Source organism: Tripterygium wilfordii, chromosome 4 (genome assembly GCF_013401445.1).
Source record: "Tripterygium wilfordii isolate XIE 37 chromosome 4, ASM1340144v1, whole genome shotgun sequence".
Classification (NCBI taxonomy): Eukaryota; Viridiplantae; Streptophyta; class Magnoliopsida; order Celastrales; family Celastraceae; genus Tripterygium; species Tripterygium wilfordii.
Window position 1 is genome coordinate 15585626 of NC_052235.1, and position 23459 is coordinate 15609084.

The 23459-nt window shown below is 36.5% G+C and overlaps 3 protein-coding genes and 1 long non-coding RNA gene across 7 annotated transcripts; 2 read left to right on the plus strand and 2 right to left on the minus strand.

The window, feature by feature from the left end:
• Positions 1-5100: 5100 nt before the first annotated feature.
• On the minus strand, positions 5101-8878 carry LOC119997239 (zinc finger BED domain-containing protein DAYSLEEPER-like). The gene is made up of 2 exons (XM_038844119.1): positions 8697-8878; positions 5101-7410 (listed from the first exon to the last, which is right to left on the minus strand). Exon 2 carries the CDS (start codon positions 7359-7361, stop codon positions 5355-5357), a length of 2007 nt encoding a protein of 668 aa, XP_038700047.1. The 5' UTR covers positions 7362-7410; positions 8697-8878; the 3' UTR covers positions 5101-5354.
• Positions 8879-9746: 868 nt separating this feature from the next.
• LOC119997042 (probable galactinol--sucrose galactosyltransferase 6) lies at positions 9747-11119 on the plus strand. Its single transcript, XM_038843814.1, has 3 exons — positions 9747-10299; positions 10479-10567; positions 10927-11119. The coding sequence occupies exons 1-3, from the start codon at positions 9847-9849 to the stop codon at positions 11117-11119; spliced, it is 735 nt and encodes a 244-aa protein (XP_038699742.1). The 5' UTR covers positions 9747-9846.
• LOC119997240 lies at positions 10857-15335 on the minus strand. 4 transcript variants are annotated; one of them, XM_038844120.1, is made up of 9 exons: positions 15184-15333; positions 14684-14876; positions 14474-14580; positions 14195-14321; positions 13408-13521; positions 12468-12666; positions 12309-12354; positions 11893-11968; positions 10857-11501 (listed from the first exon to the last, which is right to left on the minus strand). In XM_038844120.1, the coding sequence occupies exons 2-9, from the start codon at positions 14700-14702 to the stop codon at positions 11257-11259; spliced, it is 933 nt and encodes a 310-aa protein (XP_038700048.1). In that variant the 5' UTR covers positions 14703-14876; positions 15184-15333; the 3' UTR covers positions 10857-11256. The 4 variants fall into 4 exon arrangements, with proteins under 4 accessions (XP_038700048.1, XP_038700049.1, XP_038700050.1 ...); XM_038844121.1 differs by lacking the exon at positions 14684-14876 and having other exon boundaries at positions 15184-15335; XM_038844122.1 differs by lacking the exon at positions 14684-14876 and having other exon boundaries at positions 14195-14317; positions 15184-15301.
• A 4910-nt stretch (positions 15336-20245) lies between these two features.
• LOC119996529 lies at positions 20246-22821 on the plus strand. The gene is made up of 2 exons (XR_005467879.1): positions 20246-20673; positions 22555-22821. It is a non-coding gene; the product is annotated as an uncharacterized LOC119996529 (long non-coding RNA).
• The last annotated feature ends 638 nt before the right edge of the window (positions 22822-23459 follow it).

Below are 23459 nucleotides of genomic sequence, written 5' to 3' on the forward strand. Positions count from 1 at the left end.
CCAATATGAGAGTAGAGACGAGAAGGATCTAGAGATACAAACAAAGGAGATAGAGCTAGTCAGAGAAACAAGAATTGAATTGAAATTCATCTGTGTTTGTCCTCAGCAGTTGGAACCAGTTGAGTGGGTGTGGGGGACTCTCAAGAGTTTGGGTTCAGGGATCCAACAAGTGTGAATCGATGATGCACATACAGACCATCCTCAAGAGTGACATGAAAATGATTTTGGGGCTAAAGCAAGAAGAGATGTGTTCTCGGGTACACCAAGGTAAGGGCTTTAAATCCATGTCTAAAACTATGATTTGTGATTTGGGAATAATGTTTAATTTAGGATTGCTTTCGCATATGGCTTATACTGTAGTCTAAGCTGAGTTTGAGTAATTGAGGTGTAATTGTTTTGAGATTGTTGGGTATTTAAAATTTCGAGATTTGTCGGTTCAGATGTCGCTATGCTGTCAAACTGTGAACAAATTGCGAAGATTAGTGGGGGAAAATCAAGAGATTGAAGGTTGAAGATTCCAGAAAATTGTGGTATTGGGTAAAATTGGTTTAGTACGGATTCACTAAGTTTGGATTGCTTTTGAGTTATTGGTTGGACTAAGGTAGAGAAGATGTTTGGAATTCAATTACTGATGCTTGGGTTGGTGTATATCAAATGGAATAACATAAGTTTTTCAAAATTGAATTGGATATTTATTTAGTTTTGATTTCTAGCATTGGGGGCCATTATGTTGCCGAACTTTTGTGAGATGTGTTGGTAGTAATTGGAACGCTTGATAGATGTCTCATGATGTTTTTTTGTGCGTCTTAGGTAATTTGTTGTCTGGTGGATTTTATGATTTTGCGAGGGACTTGGGAGTAGCAGCACGTTGGCTGCGATTCCGGTGAGTGGATATATAACTTATCCGATACATTGTACACACTCTTATGATTCCGCATTCTGATCTTTGATCTGATATTATTTTATTCGTATGACCCATCGACTTCTATTGAAATCCTTTGACTGATATACATGTTGGGACAGGTACTGGGACACCAGTTTGTTATGCTGGTTCCATTTTGATTCTGTTAACCGTTCAAGTATCGTTTCTGAAACTTTGACTATTTGGATTCCAATTCTAGTATGGTGATGTTGACCTAATTCTGATTTTGTTTCTGTTTCCGACTTTGGTACTGTTTTTGTATCGTATGGGTTATGTTGAATCTGACTATGGTTATGAGTTCCTCTCATTGTGATTCCGATATTGGACATGATATCTGATTCTTGTCTCGGATTAACCGACTCTATTTCTATCTAATTGACAATTTGACATTTCTGATCTTCTGTTATTCGGGAGTGACTTTTTATCAGGATGTTGTATGCTAACGACAGTAAGCGTTAGCCTTGGTGCACCAAGTATGTTACGGCACTTCACGTGCTGCCTGTTACGGCACTTCACGTGCTGCCTGTTACGGCACTTCGCGTGCTGCCTGTTGATTCTGTGTAGAAGTCCTCCCTCCCAATTATCGCTAACTGGACAACTATTGTTTCTTGTGACCTGAGAAAGAACTTGATTTCCATGCTACTTGATTATTCGTCGTCTTTAGTTTGCTTGTCCCCTTTGTATTGCTTAAGTTATTGTTCATTCACTGAGTCTTACGACTCACGCATCATATGTTCATTTTTTTTCAGATAGAACTGACCCAGCAAGTTTCAATCCGTTCTGAGCTTGTTAGAGTATACCTCGGTTCTGGTAAGCCCAGCACTTGTTCGTGCGGGTACCCCTGTATTTCGCCCATATGTCCTGGTTTGCTATTGAGTTATGTACTTAGACGCTTCGCTGACTATAGTTAGGATCATTAAATTTGTATGATCATTGGGTCCTATTTATGTGTGAAAAAAATTGATAAGGTATTGAGTTTGAAATCATGATCTGTTATTAGGTATGGATATTAATGTTCAGAGGCTTGCTTGACCTTTGTGGGCCTTCAGTCCATCGGGGTCTTGCGCCGGTCACGTGCCCCACTTTTGGGTCGTGACAGTTATGGTCGTTAACCGCAAACTTGCAAATTAGTTTCTCTCCTTATAAGTCCATGAATAATAGTCTAAAAGAAATATACACCTACAATTAAATTTAATAGCTAGGTTGTTACATACAATTATTGATCCTCCATTATATATCATCATCGTCCTTGTCATCAACCCATTAATTTGCTGTCAATTAGTCTCCCTCCTTATAAGTCTTGATCACCAGCCCATTAAATAATCGAAAAAATCAATTAGTCTATTATCATGATCGTAGTAATTACGTCATGCATTTACTTAGTCTTGATATTCCTATAATTTACAATTTCCAGACTCTGGACAAGTCTTGACTTTGGAACAAACAAGTATCAATTAATCTATTATCATCGACGTAATAAACACGCCATGTATTTAATGGTCTTGGTCTTGCTCTTCTTATAACTTACAACTTGCCCTCTTGACATGGGAACAAAAAATTTCGCCTTTCACTTAATGTAATGGGTCCAAATCTCATTTAAACTTCCACACATTGAATTCTGTCCGTAGAATTTAATTATGAGTAATTGGTTTTTGTCAGTATGCAAAAACTATTGCTTATCAAAGAAAATGTGGACTATAATACAACTGCATCATGGTTATCTGCCACAAATAAAAGGAAGAACGTGTCAACATGTCCTACGAATGGATGTCCGCAGAAGATTAAAACGACATATCACAGTCCACCTAAGTACGCAATTGAAAAAAAACCAATGAGTCCATTATCATCATCGTAGCAAAAACGTTATGCATTACATTTATTTGATTTTGGTCCTAGTCTTCCTACCATTTATTACTTAACAACTTTCAGGCTTTGGATAAGTCTAGACTTGGGACAAACAAATATCAATCAGTCTATTACAATCATCGTAGTAAACATGCCACACATTTATTTGATTTTGGCCTTTTTATCATTTACAATTTCAAGCTTTGGGTAAGTCTTGACTTAGGAACAAACAAGTATAAATGAGTCTATTATCATCATCGTAGTAAACACGCCACACATTTATTTGGTTTTGGTATTTTTATCATTTACAATTTACAAGCTTTGGGAAAGTCTTGACTTGGGAACAAACAAGTATCAATCAGTCTATTATCATCACCAACGAGATGTGGTTCGATTGACAATCGACTGGGTTAGTCATATATGTGCACAAGGTTCGATTCCAATTGGAAGCAAATTTCTCAATGGTATTTCAAAAAAAAACAATCTATTATCATCATCATCGTAATAAGCACGTTACGCATTTATTTGGTTTTGGTTTTTTTATCATTTACAATTTTTAGGTTTTGGGTAAGTCTTGGCTTGGGAACAAACAAGTATCCATCAGTCTATTATCATATCATAGTAAGCACACCACACATTTATTTGGTTTTGGTATTTTTATCATTTACAATTTCCAGGCTTTGGGTAAGTCTTGATTTGGGAACAACCAAATATCAATCAGTCTATAATCATCATCGTAGTAAGCACGTCACGCATTTATTTGGTTTTGGTCTTTTTATAATTTATAATTTTTAGGCTTTGGGTAAGTCTTGACTAGGGAACAAACAAGTATCAATCAGTTTATTGTAATCATCGTAGTAAACACGCCACACATTTATTTGGTTTTGGTCTTTTTATCATTTACAATTTCAAGCTTTGGGTAAGTCTCGACTTAGGAACAAACAAGTATAAATCAGTCTATTATCATCATCGTAGTAAGCACACCATGCATTTATTTGGTTTTGCTCTTTTTATCATTTACAATTTTCAGGCTTTGGGTAAGTCTTAACTTGGAAACAAACAAGTATAAATAAGTCTATTATCATCATCGTAGGAAGCACGCCAAACATTTATTTAGTCTTCATCTTCTTATCGTTTACAAGCAAGTCTTGACTTTGGAAGTACTATCAATTAGTTTTCCCTAATTTCATCTTCACTTGGCGTACATAATGGGTCCGGATCTCATTTATATTTCAATAGACCACTTGTATATAGACAAAAATCAATTACTCATAAATTCCACAAAATTCAATTTGTGGAAAATCATATATGTAACTTACCAAAACCATTGATTATTCAAAAAAGAATAGACTATACTACAAATATTCGTGAACCTTAGTTCATGACTTGTCATTCTCGTTAACCGCAAACTTGCCAATTAGACAAAAATCAATTACTCATAAATTCCACAAAATGCAATGTGTGGAAAATTATATATGTAACTTACCAAAACCATTGATTATTAAAAAAAAAGAAAAAATAGATCATACCACACGTATTTATTTGGTTTTGGTCTTTTTATTATTTACATTTTTCAGGGTTTGGATAAGTCTTGAGTTGAGAACAAACAAATATCAATCAATCTATTATCATCATTGTAGTAAGCATGCCACACATTTATTTAGTTTTGGTCTTTTTATCATTTACAATTTCTAGGCTTTGAGCCAATTTTGACTTGGAAACAAAGTATCAATTACTCCGCTGTAATTTCGCCTTCACTTGACATAATGAGTTCAAATCTCATTTACATTTCACTAGACCTCTCGTATATATCCACACAAAAATCAATTACTCATAAATCCCATTTAATTCAATGCCTAGAAAATTATGTATGGAACATACAAAAGCCATTGTGTTTTATCAAAAATGACTTTCAGTCATATATCAACACGTGGCATTATGGAACCACTATTGGGTGCTCTCAACAAATCAACAGGCGACGTGTGACAAGGCTAGGAGATTCTATTCTAATCGTTAGTCTATTTTGCAAGGATTATAATCATATTTGTCTAGAATCCAGGATTAAGTTGCTGGAATTGTCCAAAAAGGTTTAAATCTAGGGGTTTGCTAGCAACAAGGTGAGATTTTTGCTAGATAAGATCGTAGCAGGTGAGAAAATCAAGGAGTTTAATGCCCATACGCTCTTAATTTTCCCAAAAAATGTTTCCTGCCACTATGTATCAACTAAGGACTAAATCTCTTGCACTATAACAATTAGGAGCGTTCAAAGATTGCAACCGCCAATCTCAATCATCAACAACACGCAAGCAGCCAACACAAATAGGAAGAACATGTCCTAGAAATTGATATCCGCAGAAGATTAAAATTTAAAACGCTGTATCAGCAAACAAAGTTATAAATAACTTGTCCTAAGGCAGTTAAATTGTACATCTCCAAGCAAAAGCTAATTAAGTCTCACGTCCAAGCAATCAACAAGTCTTTTGAACACTTCAAATCATAAACTAATGGTCAACTAAAATGCTAATGCTTACTAACAAGCCAACCTACAATGATGCACAAAGTATTCTAGCTCAAGAGTAACATACATTTAATATTCAATTTTCACAAGTGCATTCGAGACTTCTGGTGATCCATGCTGAAGCCAATCCTTTGCACATACAAGGGCTTCCACTGTCTCTGGTCGCAAGGAACTCCGGTACTGGTCCAGCTCTTTATCCATGGTATCGAATACAGAGTCGGGGGCGGCGGTTGACACTGGAACTGTTAAGATATCACGAGCCATCTTTGAAAGAGTTGGGTACTTCAGCCTATTAAGTTTCCACCAACCTAACACATCAAACTCTTGGACACGCGGCAACAAAGACTCCTCCAAATACTGGTCCAGCTCCGATTTCATCTGTTGGCTAGTAGTTTCCATGATGTAAACATCAAAATCCGTTAATCCATGATCTGACAGCAGAGTCCCCTCTCCCTTCGCGGCGTTTTCAGCATTTCCATCATCTGCATAGGCTGGGGTAAGAGGTAGAGGGAGTGCCACGTATTCTAGAAAGAGCCCATGGATTCCATCATCAACACTCTTGATATACGTAGGAGCTTCTTCTCCAAATATCTTACCAAAACTGAACTCAACAAGTCTCATCTTAAACCGGGGATCCATGACTACAGCAACTGCCAAAATCAGGCTACAATCTTTCAAATACTTATAAACCTTTTCCTGCATTACTTTTGCAATGCTGCTGACGAAGGGTTCCTCACTAGTAACAGCACGAGCCAACTCTGTCTGAATCTTCCACATTTCGTGAAAGAATGTAATTGCAGTTGGATTAGATGTAGTGGTAAGAATGTTCGCCGCATCATAGAGAAGCTTCAAGTATGTGCATATAGTTTCAACCTGCTTCCAGTCTTCCATTGATGGGGGTTCTCGGTAATCAGGATCAGAAGTATCTAAGCAAGAAAATACTTCCTTTAGCTCAGAAGCAGCCACCAGCATATGATATGTTGTATGCCACTGATTTTGATCATCAAGAGACAGGCTACTTTCACTGGGGACTTGAAGTTGCTGCTTGAGCTCAAGAAACTTCTCTTCGTGTGAGTCTGATGTCTTCACATACTTTATACTGTCACGGATTTTCTTGACAACTTCATGTCCTTCCCCTAACAAATCTTTTGCTATGCTGCTCAAAGTACGAGCAATGCACTGTGAAATCAATAACTGACCACTAAAAATGAGTGGATTCTTGGCACAAAGTAGCGCCCTAAGATTTTCAAGCCCTGAATCACTCAGTGGATGATTAAACGTCACCGAAAACAACTTGTTCTCCAAACTCCAATCTGAGAGACAACAAGCAACGGCATGGCTGAGGGCAGTATCAGAATCAAGATATGGTTCCATCACAACATTGAGAACCCGCCTTTGGACCTTCCAATCATTATCAATGAAATATCCACTAACAAACACATAACCTAAGCCCTGAGTTGACATCCACATGTCCAATGTAAGGCAAATGCGTCCAGGTATCCCCTCAATGAACTTTGTAAGGCTTTGTTTCTCCCTTAGATAAGTGGCAACACAATCCCCTTGAACAGTGTTGAAGCTCACCATCCCAAACCGGGGCTGAAGATTCTGGACAAAAGTTACGAATCCTGGATGTTCAACCATGTGAAGAGGGTAGTCATGCATGATAATCATCCTAGCAATTTCATGGCGGCAACGATCTGAATCAAAAGAAAGATAGGGCGAGCTAGAAGATCTATAGCGTCTCTTTGGTAGATTAGAGGTACTGCCATTTCCAGTCATCTTAGAAGGCGGGGTATATGGTGTTAATTGATTGCTATCCTTATTACGTAAAAGTGCAGGGCAGGTTCCCTTGGCAATATGACGCTTAAGGTGGCTGGTACCTGCTACCTTTGAGCCTGTGCTATAAGCAAAACTTTGCTTGCACTGCTTACAGCATGCCCTTCTACATCCAGCACTTACAGTTTCTATGGTGAAGTGTTCCCAGACTATTGACTTCTTCTTTCTTCGCTTGCTAGGCTGTGTTTCTGGAGTTATTTCCGCAAGTGCAAGCTCATTGTTTTCCTCAGGAGTGGCCATGTTTCCTCAAGCTGTCAATGTGTGCTTCAGGCAGCAAAAAAGAACCCTCCTGTACGAAATTTCACATTCGAAAGAAAAATTAGACAAGTATAAATTACATAATGTGCAATGTATGTTTCAGTAGAAAAATAATTACAACTTAAGAAATCAAATTCAGTAAATCAATACAGAAGAAATGCAGGTGATCAATTTAGTTTTAATTGGAGGGAGCTATACTCTAATAGCGTATGCTTAAGAACCGTAGCACCATATGTAGGAGCCACATTAAATGGTAAAGTGTAAACCAAATAACAATTTTACCACTTCCAAACCTCATACCATTGGAATAACAAAAAAAAAGTGTGCATGTACTCAGGGTTATGATCCTTCAACCTAGGAAAGGGATTACATCTCAGTATCCGCCCATACTTTCAAACCATGAAAAAATTAAAATATTCCAATCATGTACTTCAAATTACAGCTTCAATACATTAAAAGTTAATAATTCTCACAATAAAAACAAATAAACTATAAAACCATTCGACAATTACAGTCAATGAAATTCAAAAGATTGAGAGAAAAGGAAAAGAATTGTCAAGGAAATGCATGTGGTGTACGCGAAAATCAATTATATGCAAAAAGCACCCAAACACTAAAATCATATAAGGTTGAAACCAAATAACAATAAACCCATCAACCGAGCAAACGGCGAACCAAACCAAAAAACAGAAGCCCAATACGTAAGTCCACAAAACATATTGGTAGTAGAAAGAAAGGTCTGGGTCTCTTAACATATATATCAAGTCGGCAAATACAGATCTCCTACCAGAGTGGATAAGAAAGGCTAAGAGACATGTACTGGGCCATAAGCCCAAAACATCACTAAACACGTCGACGGACTATACCATACCCGAGTCACATAAGGCCGCCATCTTAGACGGCCATCTTGGACCTCACAGTAAATGTAAATTGGCCTATGTAGCCCAGTAGCGGACCCCACCTTAATCATAGTCGACAGACTCAACACCAGCAATACACCACACCCTAAAATAAGTCACGGAGAAAAACCAGATCTAGGACGTATCGCGTTTGGGCTTCGCCGATTCTGGAGAAATACACCTAAAATAAGCCCAGATCGACAACATCCATGGATGAAACAATAAAGAGACAAATTTTCTCTTGTAAATAATTAACCCATCCAACCCATCAACGAAATTCCTCAACCGAACAACGAAACCTCAAACCAAAGACTCACCAAAGAAACCAAAAACATAACAAAAAGCCCACCGCAAGTATGAAATTTGAAGAAGAAACACGAACGAAAAATTAGGGGAAACAAAAGGTTAAGGTTCATACCAAATATTACACCGAACAGTAAGCGATATCGGTCACGAATCTTCTGCAACCGCGAGAGATCTAGGGTTTTAGAGAGAGAAAGACAGGAGAGAGAGAGAGAGACGGGAGAGAGAATTGGGCTTTGGAACCAAGCCAACCCGAAATGGTAATTGGACCTGGGAAAGTGCGAGGTATTTAGTTGGGAGTTTGGTTTGTGAGATAATTGTCATAAAAAAAAATAGGGCGTGAGGTTTGAATTATTTTTGGATTCGGACTCTCAGGCCCAATACTCCTCATTTACCAAAGCCCATAGCCACCCCGTTTCTCTTTCATGCCACGTCACACGCTTCACTGCGTGGATGTTGACAACGGTGATGTTGAAAGCCCATCTAATACTGACGGACCCCTTTGACAAATATGGGGCCCATGGCCCAGTAAACAATGTTCAAATTTTCAAACGGTAAAGGTTTTAAATAAAAATGATATTTAAAGATCCAATAAAACTTTTAAATAGAAGCGTATATGGGGGCCACACAACACTAAGAGTCCACTGGACAAATTCTGAGCCCATATAAGCCTTTTTGGTTAGAAGTAGGACTAGGCCAATTGCCAACACCCAAAGTTTTCAAACCTGGACAATGGCACATAATGGATACATGGGCTTAGCTTTGGTTCCCAACTTGGTTACAAATGGCACTGATTTTACGACAAGAAATGCAAGCTCAAACGCATCAAAAAAAAAGAAATTCAGCCCGAGATGGCGTTAGGTAAATGATTTCTTCTTAAGTTTTTTTTTTTTTTAAGAAAAAACCCTAAAAAGTAGAAACCATCCAGGTCAGTATATCCTTTGGATGTTGAGATAGAGTAAACCTCGGGTCGTAAGAACAACTACACCACATTGGTGACCGATAAAACTAAATCGAAACTCATGTGGGTGAAAATGAGGTTTCTAACCCCTCTTTGAAAGTGGGCCTAAAACTCACGAGACCAAAATAACATAGGGAAATAGTCCTAGCTAGTTCGAAATCCCGACTTTCGCAATCAAAGCCGAGAGATATAATCAACTGAGTTATCGGTCCGTGATTCTTAAGCTTATTCATTATAAGGTTTAAGGTTTTATGTTATCGTGGATTTTTAAGTTTGGTAATGTCATAGGCGTTTTCTTACCAAAATGAAACTTTTGTCTGATTTCAGCTTGTTGAAAATATGGAACATGAACAAGTACACTGGGGTGCTGGGAGTCTACAACAGCCAAGGAGCAGCATGGAACAGTGTTGAAAGAAAGAACACCTTCCACCAAACCGGAAGTGAGGCCTTAACCGGTGCCATCCGGGGTCGAGATGTCCATCTCATCGCTGAAGCTGCGATCGGCCCTGACTGGAATGGTGATTGTGTTGCTTACTGTCACCGGAGCGGTGAACTTGTGACCTTGCCTTACAATGCATCATTGCCAGTTTCCCTCAAGGTCCTTGAGCATGACATTTTCACTGTGACGCCCAACAAAGTTATAGCTCCTGGCTTCAGCTTTGCACCTCTGGGTCTCATCAATATGTTCAATGCTGGTGGTGCCATTGATGGGCTTGAATACCAACTCATAAATGGTGCCAGCAAAGTTTCAATGGAGGTGAAAGGGTGTGGAAAGTCTGGTGCAAAGTTTCAATGCTGGTGATGCATTGTGGATTCGATTGAGGTTGATTTTGAATATGATTCATTGTCCGGGCTGGTGAAATTCAATCTGGATAGCCTGCCTGAGGAGGGCAACAAACATGCAGTTGAAGTGAAGTTGGATTTCATGAATGTTAGGCTGTAGAATGGAGGTCTGGTAGGGCATTTCATGGAAGGAGATTTGACAATTTTCCCTTTGAATTAGCAGTTGTCATCTTGAGTCTTACGTAGTTGGAACTTGGAAGGGGAAATTTTAAATAACAGTAGTATCCTTCTCTCTTAATGGACGCAAAAAAGAACTCCAACCCATGCCTAGTCTGTTAGTTCGCCTGGTGTAATAAAAACTTCCATGCTTTTAATGTAACAACTTCAGTTCTCTAATCGTTGATGTGCTTTTAAAAATCAGCTATGGGTTATGAACATATTAATTAATCAATAGTTCTCACCTATGTAGCATGGGTATGGATACGGACACGAGATGGATATGTGGATATGTGATTTTTCAAAAAAGTAGGATACGGATATATTGAGGACACATTGAATATAAAAATTCATAACTATGTTTATATGTACATTCCCTTTCAAGAGATACATTTATAAACTTCACTGTCACATCTATCAACGGGAAAGATTGTGAGATACTAAAATATTCACTCGAAATGCCTATCAGATGTATTTTTATTTTGAGCAAATCTGGAAAAGATCTTACTCTATTGAGCAGGAAAACAACGATAGTGTTGGATCAGCAAAACACATCAACTGCTTCACCTCCAGAATGATGACTTTGCTCGACAGTAAATGACCCTTGAATTGAAAATTCAAATCCTTCCACGTTGCTGTAGCATATCATGGATAATTATTTTGCTAGATGATTCATGCTTTGCTACCAAAATTGCAATATTCTCGTATCGTGGTTTTAAGTTTGAGATAGCATCAATTCCAATTCACGATCAAAGCCATCATCTTCTTGATCTTCATGTGGCTGTGGCACTGATTGTTGTCGTACCTCCAGAGCCATCTGTCCAGTGACTCCAGTTTGTTCATAGAACAATTGTCTTGATGCATTCCAGTCCTCAGAGATTTTCTCTACTACATCTCCTATCAGTTCCTTATCATCTGATATATGCTGTATGTTTTGGACATCCACCACCTCACTTGCCTCTATAAAAAAAAAAAGGGTAGACCAACAAGTAGTAATTAGTTCACATTCAAGTAATAACTTGACACGAGAAATGATACAAAGTTGAGATATTTTCGAAATATTAAGGCACGGAAAGTGAAAAAGAACGGAACTGAAACATATTCTAAAACTATGAATCTATTTCTAAAGTCATTGTTGAAGAAACGTGTAGGGGATATCAGATAATTAAGCAACAGAGTTGCAAGCGATTTGCAGCGCTGATATGATTCTAATATTTGGATGCATAAACTGAACTGTAAGAGTTACAAGCAAGAGCACCATTTGACATCATGAACAGCAAGTTTGGGTTCTTATCATGAACAGCAAGTTTGTAAATGCATAGCTTAATTTTCTATTTGATAATGAATGTACCTTTGATAGCTAGTTTCTTGACATCTGCATATTCTGTTGACATTTTCTTTAGTATGCCCAGATCAACTTCTGTACCCTGACATACAAAGGAACAAACACATGAGGTCTTGGTTAATACGAACACACTAGCCTCTGTACAGAAATACAGAGCATCATTTAATGCTATGTTGCTTAGACTTAGGACCAATATAGGATGTTGTAATGTGTGTAACAATCAGGTTCTTCATTGTTGACATTTTTTGTTATCATATCATGCCTGCTACTATAACATTCGTGCCAGATGCTAGTACAACTATAGGGAAGCTAAAAAAAAACTGAATAATGCAGACTTAAAAAAATCTTGACAAGCATCCATATTTTATGAGTTCTCTAGGAGAGACAAAAAACCTAATAGCTCTATGAGTTTGGTAACTTACCAAGTCCATGTTAAGAAAGTCCTCAATCTTAGTGTTAGTAAGTAACCTGCCAGTCAAAAGGGAAAAAGGAAAGCAATAAGCAAGAATGTAGGAACTGAAATCAGGATGTGTTAAGGCTGACAGAGAATACAACATGGAAATAACATAGTGAGAACATACTTCTCATATGCAACTTGAATCCGGGCATTCTGGACCTCCGTAAGCTGGTTCAGTGTCTCCATAATAGAGCCTTCATTTACATCCACAGATCCAAATAGAAATATGTTCCTTTTTAGCATACTTTTGATCAAACCATGCACTACTTTTATATCTTTTTCTTTTGCCTCCACAACAAGCTCTATGAGTCTCTTCAGCTCTCCTGGAATGGAATTAAGGCAACTGGATAAGAGAAGAAGTGTACATAGAAAAAGTAAAGAAGCAACAAAACGCAAAACACCATAATCAGTACTCTGATTGCAGTTCTGTTACTACATTAACATATTAAACATGCAGTATGATAGGGATCACAGCTACCTTAGTAGTCCGAAACCAATGAAGGAGCCTCCAAGAGAAAATTATTTAAGTAGGTACATACATTTCAAATAAACACTCATTCAATTATGTTGGAAGTTTAAATTACATGTTTTTGCAGTGCACTTGAGGCCTAAAAATCAGACCTATTCACAGTAGAATCATACATAGAGCGAGAAAAACTGTTTACTTGTGCTTGAATTGAAATAATGCCCCGACACAATGGAAGAATGGAAGAAATCTCATAAAGCCAACTACAAGATCCCAAGTCTTAGTTGACATTGTGGCATCTAACGAGTATATATTAGTTATAGTCAACCCAAAGTCACATAAATGTTGCGCTATAAACACATCATGCTCTAATTACCAAAAAAAAACTCAAGGCTAATAGCAGATGTACATCATCTCTATTCCATGCAGATGAGTAGGGAGATGGGAGAAACGGCTAAATAATGTGAAATTTAATTCGCATTCATATATTAATATGATAACATGATTTGAGATTATGCTCATTGCCTCAGCATCATGTACAATGCAGATCAAAATGGGAGTACAACAACTGAGTCTCAAAAGGAAAGTGGAAACGTACCAATTGAAATATAGATTTTAATAGGAGGCCTGAAGGGTTGGGTCTCATAAAGGCAGTAAAGGCAATACAGGCCAGCCAGTCTATGTAATAACGAGGCAGTGTTGATCACATGACCTGCATATAAGTATTTAAGAGCCAGCCAAGTAAATAGAGGAATAATATTAATGTAAAGAACACAAAATTCTAACCTCATTGAGAATGAAACATATAGTTATTGCATTTGCAGATATAATTTGATAATTGACCATCTTTAGGGAAATATTTAAATGGTTTTCTTATTCTGGAAGAAAGAAAATTAAAATGATGGACAATCTATTTTGCTTTATATAGTTCTTGCTGAAGGTAAAAATAAAACACCCAATCTCAGTCAACAACAAAGCGCTAGGTACTAATTTCCTTAAAGGGAATAGTTGAAAATGAGAATAAGGGGTCATAATTCTGCAATTTATTGTTTTTGAAAGAAAGCATCTATCGGGAAAATTCTCATATTGAAACAAATCACTCACAAGGAAATTCTTGCTTGAGATTGTTATATGCTAGGTGAGGTTAAATTGTGTTGAAGAGTAGTGTTCTGTACGTACACTTCACTTGGGTTAATATTTAAAGAACATCACCTCACAATCTCTATATCCAGAGGTATGCATGGAGCATTGCGAATCTTAACAGTAGTTGCTAGATACATGGGTAAAAATAAGTGACATAAAAATTCAGAACCTGCAAGAAGTGTGACAAGAATTGCTCACCTCAGTGTTTAATAGACAAGAAAGTAATGTATCAAATAGCTTACCAATTGTATGGGCGTATAATGACTGCATAAAGAAGGCCAAATTGGTTGAAGGTCTAGCCTCGTAAATGTAGGAAAACTTCTTGGAGAGCCAAACCCTTTTCATAGCAGCAAAAGTTGTTGATCCTTCCTACCAGTCATCAAACTTCCAACATAAATATGAGCTATTACAATGTAAGAACAAAAAACCTATTTGACACAAAAAAAAAACCAAACCAACACATATTCGCACATGAAAGTGAGATAAAGTTGAAAAAGAAAACTCAAAATTAAAGGGAGTACCATAACAAAGGCATCAATAAGTTCATCAATGTCACGCTCAAACGAGGAGAGGTCCATTGTCCTCAATGTTCTTGGTTGGCCAATAATATGAACTTGTATCTGGCTACCTGCTCATCAAAAACTCAAAAATCATCGTAAGTAAAACATGCAATTTTAAGAAAACAAAAAAATCAGAGCAATGATGACGATTTTAAGAAACACGATCTTCACGTGGAGGGAAGGAGAACATCTGCACGCCATGGAAGCTTCGAGCATCTAGCTTGTCAATCTCCGACAATCCTCTCGCGCAGAAGATGAACGGACAAAATTCACTCCATTGTATGCAGAATTCGTGTTAGGTTTGAAACGCTTAATCTAGTGCCAGCGGTTGAGTGAAAACATCCAACAACAAACAGCTGTCGGCCTTTGCAAACGAGAGGGGTAAAATTAAAAAAAAAAAAAATCAATCCATTTATGTTCTGATTCAATTTTATCTTCAGTGTTTTTGTCCATTATTTATTTAAGGATTAGATTGCTTGCTTAATTTTAATTGCATTCTTCTAGCACTGTCTTCTTGCGTTTGAAAACTTTCGCTCCACTGGTGCAATCTAGACTCACCAAAGCAACCAAAAACAGAACAAAAGCCCACCGCAAGTATCAAATTTGAAGAAGAAACACGAACGAAAAATTAGGGCAGAAAATTAGGGGAAACAAAAGTTTAAGGTTCATACCAAAGATTACACCGAACAGTAAGCGATCTCGGTCACGAATCTTCTGCAACCGCGAGACATCTCGGGTTTGAGAGAGAGAATTGGGCTTTGGAACCAAGCCCCAACCCAACCCGAGATGGTAATTGGATCTGGGGAAAAGGTAGTTTATGAGTGGGAAAAGGGTAGTTTATGCAGTTTTATCAGAACCGACCCGTGTATTGATCCGTGAAAAGAATTTTTGAAGGTTTAACCGGTTAGTTCGAAGGGTCAAGGGTTGAACCGCATATTTTTTTAATAATTTATTTTATTTATAAATAATTAATAATAGTATAAAAATATGCCCTACAAGAGTACAAGGTAAAGCACAGGTATATTTTATTGCATTAAAAAAAACAGATCATATTCTTCTCCTGTAGTATGCACACCACCATATCATATCCTCCAATTTCAACTTCCAAGTGCAGTAATACCACTAATCAAATACCACTAGTAAAATACCCATACCTGACATCATTAATTGCCCAACACGAGAACAAATCTAGACGACATTTAGAGTGAAACAAAATAAGAGTTCTAATCGGAAAGTGAGCCAAAGGTTTCACGGCCTCACGGGTTATAGCAGTGTTATAATGGCATAATATAGGTCGTCGTCTAGAAAATTAAAAACGAAAGAGAGTCAACAATTAAAGCACATCAAAAGTGTAGAAGAATGAAGAACTCACCTGGACAGAAACCAACGAAAGTTGATCTCAAAGGATGAGGGAGAGAGAGGGTCTATGGGAGACGATAAACGGAGGAGATAATGTCAAGAAAGTCAACCGTGGGTCTTTGGAATTTCACTGGTTGAGCGGTTAACCGCGGGTCTTGGAGGGTCGTGACGGGCGAACTGCTGAAACGGTCTAACATCGGTACCGACCCGACATTTCTGATAAACACTGGTTGAACCGGTCTGACAGACGGGCCGGTCCGGTTCTGATAACACTGATTTTATGATATTAAATATTATATAATTAATATGTATGAAAATATTTGTTTAGGAAATTCAATTTATGTATTTAAAAATAATTAAGAGTTTATAAAATAATTGTGTGTATTGAGTATAATCTCGTGTGTAAATATGATTCCCAGCGAGGTATTTAGTTGGGAGTTTGGTTTGTGAGATGATTCTCATAAAAAAATAGGGCGTGAAGTCTGAATTATTTTTGGATTTGGACTCTCAGGCCCAATACTCCTCATATACCAAAGCCCATAGCCACCCCGTTTCTCTTTCATGCCACGTCACACGCTTCACTGCGTTGATGTTGACAACGGTGATGTTGAAAGCCCATCTAATACTGACGGACCCCTTTGACAAATATGGGGTCCAGGGCCCAGTAAAAAATGTTCAAATTTTCAAACATGGACAATGGCCAGTAAAGGTTTTAAATAAAAATCATATTTAAATATCCAACAAAACTTTAAATGGAAACGTATATGGGGCCAAACAACACTAAGAGTCCATTGGACAAATTCTGAGCCCATATATGCTTTTTTGGTTAGAAGTAGGACTAGCCCAATTGCCAACACCCAAAGTTTTCAAACCAGTACAATGGCCCATAATGGATATATGGGCTTAGCTTTGGTTCCAACTTGGTTCCAAAAGACATTGATTTTACAACTAAAAATCCAAACTCAAACGCATCAAAAAAAAAACGGTTATAGGTTTTGTTGACTCTTCGACTCACGCATTTGACGGGTGAGAGATGTTTGAATTAATTTTGTTTATATGACTTGGGTTATGTCAATCTGATAAGAAATCACAAATTTTAATGTGGAACGTTGAGTAAAAAATTTGCTAAGGATCTGTTTCGATTCTGTCAATGTCATGGTAGAAATATTATTCTCTGAAGATATACTTTTGCTGCTACTAATTTCTTTACATCAAGTCATCAACATTAACATTCCTATCAGTTTACAAGTACTTCGTAAGAAGTTTGTATTGTACCAGACAACATTAATAGTAAATTACAAGTACTTTGTATATTGTACCAGACAACATTAATACTTCACTAGTAAACAAAAAATATTTTGCTTAAATATATGTTTAAACAGCACATTCATGGGCCACGTACTTCGCTGGCCATGACTGTGAATTCTAATTAAATAATTAACTCCATTTTTTGGAAAAAATAAATAACTTGATGGGACACAGAGAAAGGCTGCAAATTGGGGAAGGAGGGAAGACAAAGTCGTGGGTTAAATATTTTTCTTCAATCGTGTCGGGCATGTGTGTGTGTGTGTATAGGTGTAGTGTCAGCAATATGCTGACAAAAGAGTATGCATGCATTTCCATGCATTTGTCCCCATTCTTCTACACGTGCGATGCCAAACACCTACCTCCTACCTCCTGACTCTGCACACTCTGTCACTCTCTCGTCTTCTTCTCAATTTTCAAACGACGGCACCACGGTAGCCGGTAGGGTTGAGACTTGAGAGAGCATAGTAAAATAAGTACAATAACCCAAAAAATTAAATAAATAAATAATAAAAAGACCATTCTAGGCATGGTGGTGTGAGGGAGGAAAGTCGATGAGAGAGATTTCTTATTTCTTGACTGAGCTTGCCAGTACTTATGACGGGAGGAGGGGTGGCGGAGGAGGGCATTTTTAGGGTTTATTTAAAAGTGAAGAAGATTGATTTATCAAAATGATAAATTAAAATATTAAAAAATTCAAGTAAATTTACATGTGTAAATTAAATAATTTAATTTTTTATTTATATTGATAGTTTAATTACATAATCAAATATTTCATAGGTTTGACTCGAATTTTTTAATTTTATTTCCTTTATAAAGAATTTAATATTGTCCTATCACAAGTTCAAATTACCTTTATTTTTTTTCATATTTTTCAAAATTAATTTGAATCTATAGGGTGGACAACTTACATGCCAAAATGGTACTATATATGTTGGATATGTTCATAAAAAAACAAGATTTAAATGGAATATGATACGCTCCTTTTGGGCCAGTGGCCCATTATCTTATGGACTCAAAAAATATATTTTTTTTTGAAATAGTGGTTTAAAGAGAGGTAGGATTCAAACTCACGACTTAATGAGTGAGCGATCTCTTACATGTAAGGTGATTGTCGTTTAACTAATGACTCACACTTTATGGATTCAAAACTTTAGCCCCAGTGGCCCATTGATTTTAGAATTAATCGAGTTCTAGTGGGTATCACTCACCATACATGAACCATGAATGGTTACACAAAAGCTTCATGCACTCAAATTTTTTTTTATGACCAAGAAGAACAACATAAAAATTCACAATTTGGTCATTTATATGGGTCTAAACTCGCCTATCAAACCGCCTGTACAGATGTATTGTCGGTTTCATTATAAGAGAGAGAAAGGACAATACAATAGTTAAAGTAATCAATCAATTAGTCCCAATCAAAAGTATTAAAGCATTAGTTAGTGAAAAGATGTGGGCTACAACTTTGATTAGTGAGTGCCAGCTAATTTAAACAAGCTAGCTAGAAACCACTCGACCACTCTTAAAAGCTGAAAGGTCTATGTGTTTCGTGTGTGACACTCACGCACGTGTATGTTTCTTCTTCTCTTAACGTGCCCAACCATTGTTGTTTTCTCTTTGCCATTAACGTGCGCACCCCCCTCATTGTTTTTTGTTTCTTGTAACTTGGGTAAATACTACTTTGCTACTAAACACAGGCGCCCCGACAAGGAGACCTCCATCCCCGGAAAAACGGGGTGTAATGTCACAGTTCACAACTCACACCCTCCCCAACGGTGGGGTCAACCCTCACATGCCTCCATGTGAACGGGAACGGGAAATGTCTCAAATCCTTCATTCTAGTTAATTAACATGTAAAATTTTAGACTTTTGAAATATCTTATTTCATGGATGGATTGAAAGCCCCAATCGCAATTCTTGTAGTTTGTATCTCACATTCCAAATGTTATTTAACATGTAAAATCTATACCATATCATACATGTCTGTTATTTGGATATCCGAGATGAGCCAAAACTCAGGCCGTCATGCCTGAGCTCACATAAGTTTTTCACCGGATGATAGGGTAGGTTGGGAAAAAATTCAACACGTGCCCATAACTATATTGTTCTCAGTGAAAATCGAAATCAAGATCTTCCGAGTTTATACGGTTTGATCATAAGGAGATTCAACATTAGACTATCAACAAAATGGTTGGGAATGAATTATATTGGGAAATTTTGTTGTGTATGTCTTTACCTGAAAATTCATGTGATTATATTACAAGTTTCTTTGAGAGAGAAATAGCTACATAACATGTAATATATAATGTTACGAACAATACATTACAATGTCCGATCATTATGCTTCGTACAATTAAGCAATGTGAATATATAGCTAATAGCAAATTAGGGATTTTGTGAGTAGATTATGAAATATATATATATATGTATGTATATGTTAGAATATTGAATACAACCTAATTAATATCTCATCAAAAGGTTTGTTAAAAGTGTAACATAGTAGAATTTTATCCTGAATTTACATATTATGAAAAAACTTTAATTCATATGATAAATACACACAAGGTAAATCACTATATATACTTACCCTTTTTATTGGCAAAAACTTATTTAAAATTAAAGAGTACTAGAGAATCACTATAACTCTTATTCTATACAAGATTCTTAAGAACTCAAGATAATACAATTTTTCAAACCAAGAATAACACTATATAAGTTTGATTTTAATTATATTAAAGAGATCATAGTCGACTTCCTACACAGCGCGTAAGCTTCCGACTTTTCTTCTCCTAATTTCCAATCGCTTATTGGACAGATCTTTAAGTGTGGGACCATGTTATGCTTCCCAGTAGGGTGACTGGCACCGTCAGATCTGGAAAAGTTCATCATAACCGCACGTATACTTGTGACTTTTCAACAACTACAATTTACAAGTAGTTATTATTAAAAAAAAGATTTATTCTTTTACATGTATTCAGTATTCTTATATATATACATATGTATATAATTTTTTAGGGTGAATGGAATCAAACGTAGTCAGAGTGTACGTAAAAAAAAAGGAATAGTGGGAGAGGAGGGAGGTTGATCAGTAATCTTCATGAGCCCCAATATTCTTCTCGGGATTGGTGGTAAAAAGACCTTTAATTATCCTATAAATACCCTTTAACACTCCCAATCTATACACCTACACAACCCCCCCCCCCCACCTCTCTCTCTATCTTTCTCTCTCTTCTACTCTCAGCCTCTTCTAGTCCTTTCCCTTTTTTCCTAGGGTTTCTGATGGAAGGTGAAGCTTCTATGGCATAATAATATTTCAGCAAGAGTGACTCTCTTTGTATTCTTCCACAGCTTTCTTGAACTGCATCTCTTAGATCGTTTGTTGTGTGACACAACAAAATTCGTTGTCTTTGCGGTTCAATAAAGCTGTGGGAAGATACAGACATGGTCAGTATATAATTCAAGATCCAGATCCGATTCATATCAATATTCAAAAGGTATATATTCTTTTTGGGTTTTCCGAATTCTCTTTTGGGTTTGAATTGGTTTTGGCTTCTGGATCTATTCATGTTTACACTTTGCATACTTTTTTTCTTGATTTTATGATGTTTTTGATACCTAACCCTACTAAATCCTGATTTGTAGTGGGTGGTTCAGGGCGATTGGGCTCTATTTGTTAACAAGTTTTGAAAGATATAATTTTTGTTTTCACCTTGAGTAGAGCATCTTATGATATTTTAGATAACATTAATTGTCTGTTTGGTTGTCTTGTCTTGTGAAAACTACATATATATACACATCTGTTTTCTGTGGATCAAACTGTCGATGGCTTTCATATTTTGTAAAAATCATACGCTAATGGGTCCATTTTGATCTGTATTTATACTGTGTTGGTCCACAGTCATAGTTAATTCAATCATTTTATACGCACACACCCAACCAATAGATTCGATGGAACTTAATTTTATTCTGATTCAGTATAGCATATTCAATTTTTGTACCACTATATGTGTTGTTCTGTTCTGTGCTTTTGTTTTATATTGAGCAATTATTTTGCTTTTGATCACAAGTTGTAAATGATTACACACATATATATATTGATGTAGATGTAGATGTAGATCGGTCTCGAGGTCTAACTATGAATGTAGTGCTACTTTATACAAACAATGACAAGTAATAATTGTAATATATGAACCACGACCTAGCCTAGCTACAATGAATTGTACAAGGGGTAAAAAAAAGTGTACCATGCCTGAATTTAACTAGAGTTCGTAGTGGTGGAGGAATTGGATATGAAAATATAAGGATTGTAGTTATAAGATATCTAATGAGACCGTCATTGGAGGTGAAGTTTCAATATTGGAGATAATAAACATAAGATCTTAAAAGAAGAAAATTAGGGTTTTTTGTTTTCTTTTTGTTGTCACTCCTTTTACAAGAAGAAAAAGGACAAGACAGCAGTGGCAAACAAAAGTTTCTTACTATCACATTCAAAAAAAAAATGCATTGTCTTGTCTTGTTAGGAACAAGTGGTTTTGTAGATCTGATTCTAGTGATCCTGTGCCCCTTCTTCTTGGATAGTAGAAACAATAAAGCTTTCTTCTTTGTAAGTACAATTCTGATTCTTACATGATAGAAGTTAGAACATTGTGAGCTTCATCTGTCCTACAAGTCCTATATTGGCTATATTCACATTCATAACACTTATGAAAGAGTTGGGTTCTGTATTTGTGACAAACTTAATTAGCTGGATTTTCAGAATGCAATCACGAGGACTTGAATCTATGTAATTAATAACTCCCTCCTCCTTTGTTCTTTATTAGGTACTTTAACTATGTAGATGTATTTTACTATGTATTTTAATCTAATTGGGTTGTGTGAAGCTTCTTTTATGATCTTGGACTCTTTGTTATTAATCTCTACATATACTATACAGAATTTGCTTTTAATTAAGGCTGGCCTTTTAAATCCACTAATAGTGTTAACTTAAAGTAAAACAAATGGAATTAGATAACCATTATATTAACTGAAGTTAGGTCTTTTGCTTTAAATTTCACTCATACACATGTAAGAAGTTAAGGCATTATTTGTTTGTTTGTTTATTTATTATAGGGTTAACCTTTAGGGGAGAAAGATTAGGTTGAAAAGGTTGAGATTTCTTGTGCTTTGTGTGTGTATATATATATCAATAGAAGCTGATGCACATTAATCCACATAACCTCGTATTGGAATATTAGAACTTTTGCTTTGTCCTGTCGCTTTAAACTTTTCATAAATATTATATAAGGGTAATGACTTCTATTATCATGTGATCATGCTGTACATAGACATCTTTACTAACCACGACTAAGAGATAACCTACCTGGTTTTTTCTGCAGACTTAGAGCTTAAAGAATCTCGCTCGAGATCCGAAACTCGATTCTAAATTGATAGAACTATTTACAGGTGCATTGGGCCAAGCCTGTCAGGGAGGGTTTGCGGTGAGCATAGTCTAGTCTGGCCTGACAGACTTAGTGCCTTGGTGGGTTGTCAAAGGGCACGAATGCTAAGTTGCTTTTGGTTACCAAAATAAAATTGACATCTTTACTTCTATAATCTCTGTTTTTTTTTAGATAAATCTGAGATTTTATTAAGACTAAATCAAAGATACAAGATGAGCCTTCTAGCCGAAGATCAATATTACGAAAGAAAAAAAAAGGAGCTGAAAGACAATACCCGACCTGCCAGAAGGTCCAATAACTAGACCAACATTAAACTAAAGAGAATGAAACAGAGAGCCCTTGAAAATTAACCTGAAATAGATTGGTAATATGCCACCACACACTTGTACGTTGATGCCAATTTTATGGTACGGGTCACAAATCAAAAATTATTTCTATATCATTATGTTACAATCTTAATTAGTTGTTGGGGTTATTTCTGTACAGCATAGATGGTTCCTGGCAAAAGGATATATATGATGAGATGGAGTAAAGTCTAGATATCATATAGAGAAAAATATTAAAGCAAAGACATAACTTTGTAACTTAGCACTTTCCTTACCTCTTATTTGCAAAACCAACCTTTTCTGTGGCTTCTCTCCTTTTCTTACACATTCATGAAAGATTGAATCTTCATCATCTACTCTTACTGCTGCTTCTGTATATCCATGATTGTTCATTTTTTGTTTGCAGCAATAATTTTAACATCCCTAGCCATCAAAAGGTCAACAAAGTTGCCTTTTATCGTTTGTTTTTGCATGCACTCTCACAATCAGTCAGGAAAAAAATATACAGGGAGGCAG